This window comes from Ctenopharyngodon idella, chromosome 17 (genome assembly GCF_019924925.1).
Source record: "Ctenopharyngodon idella isolate HZGC_01 chromosome 17, HZGC01, whole genome shotgun sequence".
Taxonomy (NCBI): domain Eukaryota; kingdom Metazoa; phylum Chordata; class Actinopteri; order Cypriniformes; family Xenocyprididae; genus Ctenopharyngodon; species Ctenopharyngodon idella.
Genome location: NC_067236.1, coordinates 12,268,931 through 12,282,370, shown reverse-complemented (window position 1 = coordinate 12,282,370; position 13,440 = coordinate 12,268,931). Strand labels below are relative to the sequence as shown.

Below are 13,440 nucleotides of genomic sequence, written 5' to 3'. Positions count from 1 at the left end.
TTTCTATAAAAATGTAATACATTTACATAGTTACTTTCAAGATTTGTACATTTTTGTAAATACAAATATTAAAAAATAATTTAAAATTAAGGGATTTTATAATATTCTTTCTGCCATGGAAAATTTTGATGCTAATCTTAGATACCAATTGTTTTAATATACGTCAAAGATAAAATATTTCGCTTTTTATGACAAATATTGTCATTTTAATGTGTAAATCATCTCTAGTGAAGGGTTAAAATAATTTTTGCAAACAACAGTCTAATTAATAATTAAAATAAATCATTGCTGCGGTATTGACAGCTTTTGTCGGTAAGGACACAATGTTAATGACACATGTTAATAATGTAACCTTAACAATAGGTTACTGTAGAGAAAAACAGTAACAGACAAAAACAGAAGCTATTTTGTCAAAGAGGTACAAAGAGGTTTAAAAATGTGTCTCTACCGCAACGCACATTCTTTACCGCAACACCTAAAAATGCTGCGGTAAAGACGTGTTGCGAAAATGACGTTTTTGCTAATATTGCTGATAACTGGCAGCTAGCAAGGTCTGATACATCAGTTTTGACTTTTAGCACCACATATACATGTATTCAACAGTAATATAAATTCATTTTTAAAATATAGTTCAAAATACACAATTACAAAGCTGAATGGTAAGGACACATAATAAATACTTAAGAAGAAAAGATGATCTTTATTTTAGTTTTCTGGATCTTGTGAGTGACCTAATGGGGGTGGCTCAGTCTGTAAGCCATGTGCTCACATGCTAATTTCTGTTTCCATAGAAACTAGATTTGTTTGGCTTTGAACAAATGTCATATTAAGAGTCTTTTTTCAGTGTTGCGGTAAGGACTCAAAAGTGTGGGACAGGTGTATTTAGATGAAAAAAATCATATAAATGATCAGTAAACAAAAAAGAGCTTTTAAGATGATGTAAAGTAACATTTATTTGAAACTAATTCATTTGAAATAATGTCATATTGTAAAAGAATTACCTAATTTTACACATCTCAACATTGAAACCACAGGTGTGGGACATGAGCAAAAATGGTGTTTGGACCTATAAATGCTTCATAATTTTTAATTAAATCATATTATTCATTCATTATTTTTTAAGTCAAGGTGTGTAATGACACTGTGTTTACATTTATGAAGCTTTAGATGACAAATTGTAACATAAACCTTAAATTTCACTACTGGGACTTAAAAGTGCCCGTAGTTGCAGAACCACCCTTATATAAAAATTGCCGCCATTTAGGCTAGTTACATTTTCTGATGAGACTGATCTGGAGTAGGCTATAGAAACCACCAGAATACCATAGATACCACTAGAAAGTAGGTATATTTGATTTGAATGCAGCCTAACAGTAACCAAAAGAACTACCAAATGCACCATTGTATTGGATTACCTACCACGTATTTTGGAAATGAACTATGGTAGACTATTCTTTAAAGTAGGCCTACCATGTAAATAGGCTACATTAATACAGTATTCATTAACTATATTGTATACTATACTGTGTACTATGATGTGTCAAATTTAATACCATCACTCACTGTACCGTCACAAAAGGCTAATTTTTTGAAAGGTAGAAGACAAAGGTAGTGTCACGTAAGCACATAGCAACTGCAAGTTTGCAGTTTAATTACTTTGAAGATGTTTTGTTTTCTTATAAACATCATATTACAGAGAGTACAGCATCTTTATTAAAAATGAAATATATTAAAGGTACACTATGTAACCTCTAGCGGTTAAAAAAAATGAAACTGCACGCGTCTTGCGGAAGAATATTGTTTAGGTTGTGGTTCGGCTCTGCTCCGCTGTGTAGATGAATGTGGTTCGAGGAACCGGTGTACACAGAGCAAATGGTCAAACAAAAAAACGATTTTTGTGTTTACAAGCGGTGATTCCACAAAGGTTTGCCGTTTTAATGATCCATGATTAATTTTTCTCGTACGTTGTGCCGACAAAACTTCACGCTACCAATATAGCCGGAGCTACTTTTCTCTGTGTACGGATGACATGACACGCACGAGCGGGCGAATGATGTACGTAATCTCCTGCGAAACCTTCCCGACAGCTCTTAAATATATATCATTATTATAGGTTTAATAACATGTATTTGGATAAAGTAGATGAATTTTCTTTGCACTCTTTCAGTAATAACAAATAATTTAATAATAATTTAAAAAGTTACATAAGATTTAAATGTAGCAAACGTTTCACTGACCCTGGCTCTGCTAAGATGTCCATGATGCAGCTGAGATCTTGCCTTGCAGTATCAGTAAGCGTCCAGAGAGGGGCGTCAGTAGAGGAGTAGTAGGAGAAAGGGGCTGGACGAGAACTGTCTTGATCGGATGAAGCTCATGCGCTTTTACAGTGTGGATTCTGTTCAGAGCGAAACACACTGACAGCATCGGCTCCTCTTTCTGTGTCTGTGCACACACCGACAGTCATTGTCAGCAGACACTTTCCACCGCATTGCAAAAACATCTTTTATCTAATTTCCTCGGAGGAGACGCGTTTCATCGCTGCAGACGCACAGCGCATGTTCCTCTAAACCAGAGTCCACCTGTGTGTATGTGTGAGTGGGAGAGATTTGTTCATTTCCAGGAACGGGGCTGTGCAACTCTTCTTCCTCACAGGACCGCGAGGAGAATCCGTCAACGTCATTTATACGGGAATAACAGCTTTGATTTTTCTACGGAGTGATTATTATGCGCGTCCTGTGCGGATTGTAAGAGAGGAACTTAGTCGCCCGTTTGCTCCTGATCCAAAGGGACAGATCTGCTCGTTCCAGCAGGGAATACTCGGGTTCAGAAGAAATTCCTGTCCATATTTGAGTACTTGGGAGAGACAGAAAGAGCGCGCACAATGCCACTTGCTCAACTGGCAGAACCATGGCCCAAAATGGAGCTGGTGCAGTTGGAGACGGAGGTGAGAGGTGGTGAAATCACAGCACTAATATTATCTGATTTAATGTGCCCTCAGGGTTTCAATATCCGTGCCAGAGGTCCACGTGTTTGTCATGGGGAGTTCATGAGAATTATAGCAATCGTATAGAAATGTGAAACTTTATAAGAAAATGATACAAATCACTAAACACTGGTGCAGAGTTTGCTGGTATTGGCAGACTTGACTGAATGTTCTTTTGGAGCTCGAGCATGTCGCGCGCCGCGCTAAAGTAGCGCAGGTGAGATGTTTTGTAACACTGGAGGGGTCATTCCACGGAACGGTGCCTAGATCAGTGTCTTTAACAATAAAAAAAGCTATCACTATTTTTTACTATAACTTATAACAGACATTTTCCTTAACACAGACACGTACACACACACACAAAAAAAAAGAAAAAAAAAAAAAAATCCAGAAACTGTTTCTGGAAATGTTTTCTATAGCCTATATATTAAGAAACTAAAATGTTTTAAAGTTAGCTTGAGGTAACAATGGAACTGAAATTGCATAAAAATCTTTTATGCATAAAAAAAAAAGCTTTGGTAACACTTTATTTTGATGGTCCCTTTTGAACATTCTGTTGACTATAAGTAACTTTGCAACTACATGTCAACTAAGCCTTATTAGAGTATTAGTAGACTGTCTGCTTACAGGGATAGTTCACCCAAAAAAAGAAAATTGTCATCATTTACTCACCCGTATGTTGTTCCAAAACTGTATGAATTTCTTTATTCTGCTGAACACAAAGGAAGATATTTAGAAAGATTGTCAGTAACCAAACAGATCTTGCCCCTCATTTACTACCATATTTACTTTTCCTGCTGTATTAGTAAATGGGGGCGAGATCTGTTTGGTTACTGACATTCTTCCAAATATCTTCCTTTGTGTTCAGCAGAACAAAGAAATTTATACAGGTTTGGAACAACTAAAGGGTGGGTAAATGATGACAAAATGTTCTTTTTTGGGTAAACTGTCCCTTTAATATCTGATAACTGTTTATTTTGATGGTCCCCCAACAGACTTTCTACTGACTATAAGTAACTTTGCAAGCACATGTCAACTTATTCTAACCCTAACTGTACCAGTCTACTTATACTCTACTAACACTAATGAGAGTTAGTAGACATGTAGGTGAAACGTTACTTATAGTCAACAGAATGAGTTAAATTGACCATCAAAATAAAGTGAAACCAAAGCTTTTTCAAAGTGGGATAGGCTCCAATTTCATGGAATGACTCTGCAGCTTGTATTTTCTTTAAACTCTAGCAGAAGAACATTGATTTTCTTATGTTCTGCTTAGTGAACTGACTGTTTTCCCATTTCTTGCTGTGCAGTTTGTTTTCTCTAGGGTACATGTGAAATGTCAAAAATTTGAATGAATAATACAGCAGTCTAACGCAATAAAATGCACTACTAGGAAATAGTAATTTTGTGAATCATTAAGCACTCTCGGATTTGTGTAGCCAGACTGTTTAATTGTTGTGTATGGGGCAAAACTGTTGATTTTTACTGCTTTAAAATACATCATAGTGAATCCCAATTACAGCCACATGTTTGTAATGATCCATAGTATAAGCAGATCTCCTGTCATTCTTAGCTTTCATACAGTGAGATGTTTTTTACTTCTTCAAAAGAGTTTTCACTTCCTTTTCATTGCAAAGATATATTCAGATATGTTGGTTTGAGGAATCATATCTTTTGATCATAGACCACTGTGTGCTGCTAACAGCTCCTAGTTAATTTTAGTGTTGTACTACATTAAACATTTGTAGGCCTTTGCATTGTACAGCACTGCAGTTTGCTTCACCAGCTTTGGCTGGAGACCAAGTTTATAACTACAGGGCAAGCAGAGACAATATGGCCTGTGACGTCCATGACTAATGAGAATGGAAGGAAGATTTAGTTTCTTATCTTGCTCTCAAACTAATGCAGATCTCTTTTGAGAACTGCTATAAGAGACATGTTATTTAGTCTTTTGTTCCTGTCATTGTAATTTGTACAATTTTGAGCTTCAATTAACTTTCCTTCTCCCTTGCCTTCTGGTCGTTCATCCCTGTAATAGGTTCACCAATCAGGCGACAGCCAGTGTGCTGCAGAAACATTCTCATTTCTTTTCAGTACTTTGAACAAAATTCATTCTGCAGAAGTGCAGGTGAAAAAGAGAGGCAGAACTGGGTAAAAATGAATTTAAATGTACTCATTTTGCAGAATAATTGTACTGATTAGAATCTTGTTACAGCATTTCAGCAAGTACCACAAGACCTTAAAAGTGCTTCCTGATGTAGATTAGACCAAGAAAGGCACAGGATGTCAAACCACTTGATTTTTTTTTTTTTTTTAAAGCGGTTTCAACTTCATCCTTAACAGTTTTAACTGGCAGTTTTACATACTTGCAGTACTTAAAGAGCCTTCAAACACATATTGTGTGAACATACAAGATGTCGGGAAAATGTGTAGGCAGAGTCCAGATGTAACTTTTACACACCTGCCATTGGTGAGTAAATTAATCTTGATTTTTACAAGCCATGTAAATGTGTTTTGCATTATTTAAAATATATGAGCTCCAGATAAACAGAAATTGCATCAGACTTGGCTGCCTATACAATAAAAAGGTGAAAGATTTTTTTGAAATCAGTGCTACCTGACTAAAGAAAACATAGAAAAAAGGCTGTTGTCTTTCCAAATAGGTAGGAAAACCTCAACACCCATAGTACACTGGGCATGTTGCCGTCCAAGACCACTCCCACCACTGCTTTATTAGGAAATACTTCTTAGCAAACTTTTAGTCTTAGACTTGCATTGTTCCCGGTGATGTTGATCGTCCTCCATATTTGTTTTTCTTCTGAAGTTCCATTTGATCACACAAGTTTCTGTTGGATCTCATGTCTGTGGAATTCTCACTGTGAAATCATTACTACATTCGGCAGGTGTGTGGTATCGCGGTCTGGCCGAATCGTCTAGTGCAGGGGTGGCTAACCCTGGTCCTGGAGAGCTACAGTCCTGCAGAGTTCAGCTCCAACCCTAATCAAACACACCTGAACACGCTAATCAAGGTTTGAAAGGTTGCTAGAAAGCTATAGGCAGGTGGGTTTTTATCAGGGTCGGAGCTAAACTCTGCAGGACTGAGGCTCTCCAGGACCAGGGTTAGCCACCCCTGATCTAGTGTGTTCGTTCAGAGAATTATAATGTTAAAAATTGGTTGAAGCTGTCCTTATGTCTGGCCTTAGTCGACCAAATTTTAATTAGTTGGATAGTCGCAGAAAAAAGATAGATAAATGTGCACTATTATTAGGCGCATATCCAAGTGTGGAAGCTAAATTATTACCACACTTGCTGCATGACATGTTTAACTTAACATGCTTTTCTCTCTGTAGACCGATCCACTGTACTGCGGAGATGAGTCAGCGTCGTCAACTTCATCTTTGACATTGACCTAGAAAACATTAGTTTATTAATAATTTATTAAAATGTTCAGACTGTCTCCTTTCTGTATTTTCCCGACACAATCATAATTATTACTTTGCCAGTGTGCTGCGGCAAGCTTTATGCAAACACTTGAGCTCTTAATTTATATTTTAAATAATCATTATTATGGTTTAGTATTTCTCTCTAATGTAGAACAATGGTAAATATAATATTCTTTCTCAGCCCTGAAACTCGAGCCATTTTCCAATGTCACCCTCCTAGTGTTGTCAAAAGTACCAACCGCAATACCAAGTCGGTGCTGAAATTTTAAAAATATGACACTTTGAGTGCTGTTGAGCGGATTCGTAAATGCCTCTGATTGGCCTTTGTGTTCACGTGCTCAACAGATATGTCTGTGATTGGCTACAATGATCAACACTTCAAAAAAAGGTGTAAATAGACATCAATGACGCTCTTCACCGAGTGCTTACACAGATACACACGGGAACGTTTGAAAGCAGGGGTCTGTCAGCGGACGCCTGCTTTCAACCTCTCCCGCTTTCAAAACGCTTTCAAATTCAAACACTCCCGTGCGTTGATCATTGTAGCCAATCACAGACATTTCTGATGAGCGTGTGAACACAAAGGCCAATCAGAGGTGTTTACGAATCCGCTCAACAGTGCTCAAAGCGTCATATTTTTTACATTTCAGTACCGACTTGGTATCGACTTTTACCGACTTTTGACAACACTACACCCCCCCCAGTAGCTATATATTTAAGTAGCCTAATTAAATTAATATCATAAATGTGCAACTAATTGACTGATTGCTTAAATGAAAAATCCTTAGCCCTAATATTTTGTTAAGGTTTTGCTCAGAGCATCAGCTGTTCACCTCTTTGACGGCTGCGTGCTCTCTGGGGTTCGGCAGTGATGTGTGCTTGTAATCATACATACTGCACAAAGATGATTTGGTATTATTATTATTTCAAAGCCCTGCAGCTACATGGAACCTGCAGCCTGTTCAACAAGGACTTTAACCCTTTGGAGGTTAGATGTTGGAGAACAAAGGAAAACATTTGAGGCTGTATGCTTCCATTGTAGGACAGGCTTTCAGTGAACTCCAGGAGTCACGAGTTCTATTCTCACTCCTTCACTGGAAATTTATTCCTGTGAAGCCAGGAGCTTCCCAGATTTGCTGGAAGTGTCTCGACAGTATATCATAGTGTGTGAGGCCCTTTCTGTCCCACAGGGAGGGGTTATGTTTCACTCAGAAGAGCCAGTCTGACTGTGTCCTACAAGCCAAGTTGTTAGCTTTGAACTGAGATGGATTCAAATATTAGTGTTGCTGGATTCACGTACATTGATCAGATATTCTCTGCTCTAGATGCTTTCAATTTCAGTTCTAAAAGAATATTCTAATAGAATATGAATTAAATTCAGTCAGATTTCTCCCATTTGCTTTCTTGTTCTTTCAACTTCTTCATTAATACCACACACACAACGCCACATGCTTCCAGCATATGAGCCTCGGGAATATCCAATGCTTAAGTTGTGTGTTTCCGGTCTCAGCTGTCAGTGTGTGCAGCGGTTTGAAACGTGAGAAGCCATAGCAGCACATGATGGCCGGGAATATGGAGATGATGTGATCCGGAACTCTGAACTAAAAGTCGAATTTCTTCCTGTCATCTGTTTTTAAATCCTTGTCACCTGTGAACACCAGTCAGAGTCTTACTTTTTGAAAGTATTGAATGTTTATCTTTAATTCATCAGAGAGTTTTAATGATTAATTTGTGGTTTCATTCTTGATTGGATTCATCTGTAATTTCTTTGTCTTCCTTTCCATTTATCTCTCTTGTGTCTTAACTTTTCTTTATCCCCATCACTCCTGCTTTCTGTTGCCTTTCTTTTAACCAGGGCAAACACATTCTGTCAGACCTTCGTCATTGATGTCACATTCATTGTTGTTCAGTCTTGTATAACTGCTTACAATGCAGTCTTGCACGCCTGTCAGGTTTGACATTGAAATAGACACAAATGTTTTGTGTGTATGTCAAATGCTTGAATCATCAGCAAGTTGACAATTCTGACTCATTATTTCCTTCCTTTTATTTTATTGTTTTTTTTTTCTTTACTCAATTTTTCCCCTTCCTTTACTTACTTGCCCTTTCATTTGGCTTTCTTTTTCATTGCTTTCCCCTAAATTGCTTTGTCTCTGACATCATTCGCATGTCCCAACAGCATCACCTGATCTGTAGGTTTAAGATGATATTACATAATGGGCTAGTTGCATGTTCCTCTTGCTCTGAGGTGCAGTGTGAACTACTCAGGGACTTCAGAAGGATCTAGAAACCTTTAACTCCCACTTTCACCTGTCAGTCACATTTGTGAGGAAGTGAGTCACACGTAAGGACAGGTCTGACTTTTGATATTGGTTCCTTCAGGGCCTGAGGAAATGAGTGTTGTCTCTTCACCTAGTCTAGATGTGTTTTTTTCAGTCTAAGGGTGCTGGAGAGTTGATATTTGACTAGACTAATATCACACTATAGAGAAAAATCCAGCATTTGTTGTGCAAACACAGGAAGTATGCAATATATTCAGGCATTTTCTAGTTAGTGTTTCTGTTATTAACTCTTTCCCTGCCAGCATTTACTAAAAAGTTGTCAGCCATCATTTTTGGTTGAATGTTTGATGATCACATTAGCTTACTTGTGCGTAAGCAACTTCCATCCACTCCTTCTGGTTTACGCTCATCTTCTTCTTCCTTTTGTTTTTGGATCCGGAGATGGTGTGCTATTTCAAAAGATTCGTAACAGCACCGCTGTTGTGTAACAGTGAAAACATGGATTGCCGCAAAACTCGTCAGTGGTGGGGAAGCGTTGTTATAAATGATAGAAAATCTTGTCAATGGCAGGAAAGAGTTAATGTTCTGTATACAAGTACTGTATACAAGTACTGCTGAGAAAGGGGGGAAAAAATTAAAGCCTTCATCATTGGACTGTAAAACACTGTAGGTTTTCTTAAAACCTGTGGTTCTCAGTTAGTTTTACTTTTCATTTAAACATCAAGTGGTGACCCAACTCACAAAAGTCAAAACAAAAATGTCTTTAAAATCAAACATTAAAATGCATTAATAGTACCCCGAATCATTAACATGACAGGCTGAATAGGAAAATTGTCATTTCTAAAGGTCTCTTGAAATTTGTTTTCATGCTCTTGATAGACGTTAATTCACCCACAAAGCACATTGTAATTCACTCAACAAAAAACATTTATCCTTGAAAGGGAACTTTTATTTAAATGATTTTTGTGTCTCAGAGAATGTCCATGTGTCTGATTTGAGTGGCTTCTTCCAAGTGGCTGATGCTTTTTTGCAATTCTCTCTGTTCTCTCCTGTAGGGCTGAGCAATAAATAATATCATATCGAGATTGCAATGAAATTTACGTCGATAACGATAAGCACTGAATATTTTTACTCGATATGGATTAATCTAACAGCCTATCACACAGCAGAAATAAACATGACAACAGCCTGTCACTGCATGTTGCTAATAAGTGATTTCTGCATGTCTCTGTGTTAATGAAAGGGGCAGTTTTGTCTGATACACAAACTCACACACATGAGACGTTCATGTTATATGTTGGGTTTTCATGTTTTATGGGAACATTCCAAAGACATCCTAAATTTTTATACTGGACAAACTGTCTATTCTATCCCCCAACCCTACTAATGTTGTCATGATACTGGAATTTCTAACTTCAATACGATACCTTGAAAAGTATCGATATTCGATACCTTTTTAGAAACCATGGGGAAAAACCGCTGCATATACTGTCATACAGATATTTTTAATATTATTTCTTTTTTTGTCCATCCATTGAAAGTCTAAACCAACCAAAAATTTCTTCTGAAGCAATTGCTTTATATGATAAAGCTTTTAAGCTTTTTTTCATATAAAACGTTGATCAATTACCATTACAATTATCTCACAAATATTTGCTAACTCAGTGTTATTTGTTTTTACAATGGGGTAATTTTGTTGCAATAGCTTACACACAGCACAAGGAAGCTTGATTTCAAATGGTTTCAGATATTTTATACATATCAAAATATCAATATTTTTGACAACACTAAAACCTACCTATCACAGAAAAAAAACATCACTTAGTATAATTTAAAAGCTGTTTTCTTGATGGGGACCAAGAAATGTCCCCACAAGGATTATGGATATTGCCATCTTTTTAGGGACATTTTGTCCCCATAACGTAGGGTATACCTGAACCACACACACACGCACTTCCTCCCACCTCTCCGGAACAGTTTGGTCCCAATTACTCACATTCTATTTCTGTAACAGGGTCTCATTATGAGAGAGTTGATGTTAATTTTTTGCAGACGGCTCTTTTATCACTTTTATTTGCATCGTGTTTTCAGGAAAAGAGTTTCAGGGTAACATGTGACCTGCAGCCCTCATCAAGAGGCTGTTATGTTGTGTTTTTATTTTAGTGCATTTCACATGCACTCAAACTCCTTGATCTCTGTGTGTGTGTGTGTGTGTGTTTGTTGTTCATTATGTGAATAATAGTTTCATAATAATAATAGTGTGTTTGTTTTTCTAGAAAACCGGAAGTTGCACTGAAGTTTCAGTTCTATTCTTTTTGTCCTTTTAGCCTCCTGAGGTAATATCCTGAAAGGAAACATACTTTAGACATGCACACATCACACAAGTGATATTTTGTTTCCATTTTGAGAAATCATCAATTTGTTTTACTTTTTTTTTTTTTTTTTTTTTTGTGTGTGTGTGTCTCTCTCTGACCTTTCATAAGGAAATAAGGTACAAATTTCTCTCTTTCATTCTCTTTGTAGAGAGAGCTGCTATCAAACACAATCTATCATATGTACATCTTATACTGCATAAAGATTTCAATAAGCTGGATTCAGTGAAGTGTTGTATGCGTTAAATGTGTGCATTAATTAAGCACAGCTCATATTCCCTTATCAGTTTCATTACAGATATCTAGTGTTCACAGATCACTTTGACACAATCCGTTAATGATTTACATAAGCACATATCAGTTCTTGTATGAACTGAGTTATGTAAGCCAAAGTGTGTTATTTCTGTGCCGCTAGCATCATTAAACAAAATTCCAAATTGAATGGCTGTCTTTAAACCCATCTTCTATTATTTTGTAGATAGTCTTGCCCCAAACTCACGCCATTGGTCGAGGTGCTCAGTATTTTGATACCACCAACATTTTTTAACTTTTCTAATGAGTAAACCTTAAGAATTGATTATTTATATTGTTTTTGCATTTAAGCTCAAGTACTTTAACATAAAAAATTACACACTTCATCTTTAAGCGAGTTAGATACTGCCTTATTGACTTATTGAAGTTATTTGGAGCCATTTATATCTCTTTTTTTTTCTGTTAAAATTTTGGTTATTTAGGTTTATGCATCACCATTTTGAATAATTTTTGTTGTTGTTCTTTAAAAAAAAAAAAGTCTGTAGATGACCAGAGGTCTTACAACACTATCTGAAGGTCTTTGCAGTTACCACAGAAACCTCTTTTCTCAGATCTTTTGTATTTATTGTCATCAAAAGTGACATTGGCAGGTAAACCAGAGCTTTTCTAAGACGAGTCTTCTTCAGATCGATTCACTTGAGTGAATCGATCTGAAGTCAGCATAAACTGAGCTCTAACTTCGCATGAGATGAATCCTTGGTCTTTGTCTGTTTTTTGTTTTTCAATGAGCAGCCAGAATTGTTTTCTTCCTTCCTCCAATTCTTTTTATTTTTGTCTCCTTCATTTCCTTCTCTTCTCGCTCAAGGTTCTGTATTAAATGAAATTGAAAGCAATCGCCTGTGCAGGATGTGATTGTGTGTTTTTCTGCCGGTTCATGAGAGAATTCACCATTATGCCTGCAGAAATCAGTCGGCCATGCTGGTAATTCTGCATCAGAAAACGAATAAACAGTACTTACACACATTCTTTCTTTGTCTTTATGTATGTAAATAGTTTGTTTGGGAGGTACAGACTGACAGAACTCCATTGTGCTTTAATAAATGAATAAACTGTTCATGTTTAGCTAAGATCAACTGGTCAGGTAAATTCTCATAGGGGGGAAATGGCCATGAGGAAGACTTGTCTACATGTTTTTACAGTATTTACATCTATTTTACATATGTTTTGATTCTTGGTTGTTTGTTCGTGTCTCATCTGAGTTTTTATTAAAGGTGCAATATGTAAGAATTTTGCAGTAAAATATCCAAAAACCACTAGGCCAGTGTTGTATATTTTGTTCACTTGAGTACTTACAATATCCCAAATGTTTGCCACTATTTGTAAATTGTGAGAAAATTGCAATTTTAACCAAGGCTCCGGGACGTGTGAGGAGTCGCCTGTCAATTGCGTCATACCCGCATTACCCTCGGTTTCCGGTTTTATTTTGTAGAAACCATGGAAACAGAACGCTTTAATATATTACATGTTTTAATAGGCAAGGGAACAACTGTTTTGATATATAACAATAATTAGTTTTCTGTCTATAAATATATCTCAACACGTTTAGTCTTATTGTTTAAATCTAATTTTCCTGATTTTTTGCGAGTACCACGCTTTACCATGCCTCAGAGAAAAACACTATTTTGTGAAGTAGCTAACATCGCATAATCAGATGCAGCTTTATTTTTAGTAACAGTAATACAGCATTTTCTCCATCATACAATATGTTTTAAAATTAATTACATGCCATTTATCAACACAAGCCATCCAGCATTTATTAATGATATTCTAAAATCAATCTAGCTTACTGCAGTGTGCAACAGTCTCTCACAGCAGCCACCGGACGAATGCTCAGAGTAACGTTATAACATCATTTTCAACACACTATTAATGTATCTAATATGATAAACAGAGCTGTGTTACCTCATACTCATGACCGGAAAAGCGGAAGCAACGCCGGCGACTGTGGAATAATAAAAGTTCCGCTGCTCGCAGGCGTGTTGCGCAATCGCTCCAGCAGCCTCGTTCAGCTCCCACAACACTCCGTCCTGCTCTGCTTCATACTACAG

At 36.8% G+C, this 13,440-nt stretch overlaps 1 protein-coding gene across 3 annotated transcripts in view; it reads left to right on the top strand.

Moving 5' to 3' along the window:
* Positions 1–2,352: 2,352 nt before the first annotated feature.
* The window catches only part of rps6ka1 (ribosomal protein S6 kinase a, polypeptide 1), a 74,385-nt gene continuing 63,297 nt past the window's right edge, over positions 2,353–13,440 (top strand). For 2 of the 3 annotated variants that reach the window (XM_051869306.1, XM_051869303.1), the window contains exon 1: positions 2,354–2,944. In XM_051869306.1, the coding sequence (XP_051725266.1) occupies positions 2,882–2,944 (63 nt within the window). In that variant the 5' untranslated portion in view covers positions 2,354–2,881. Of the gene's footprint in view, positions 2,945–13,440 lie in introns of all 3 variants that reach the window. The other variant, XM_051869305.1, reaches the window with a different exon arrangement.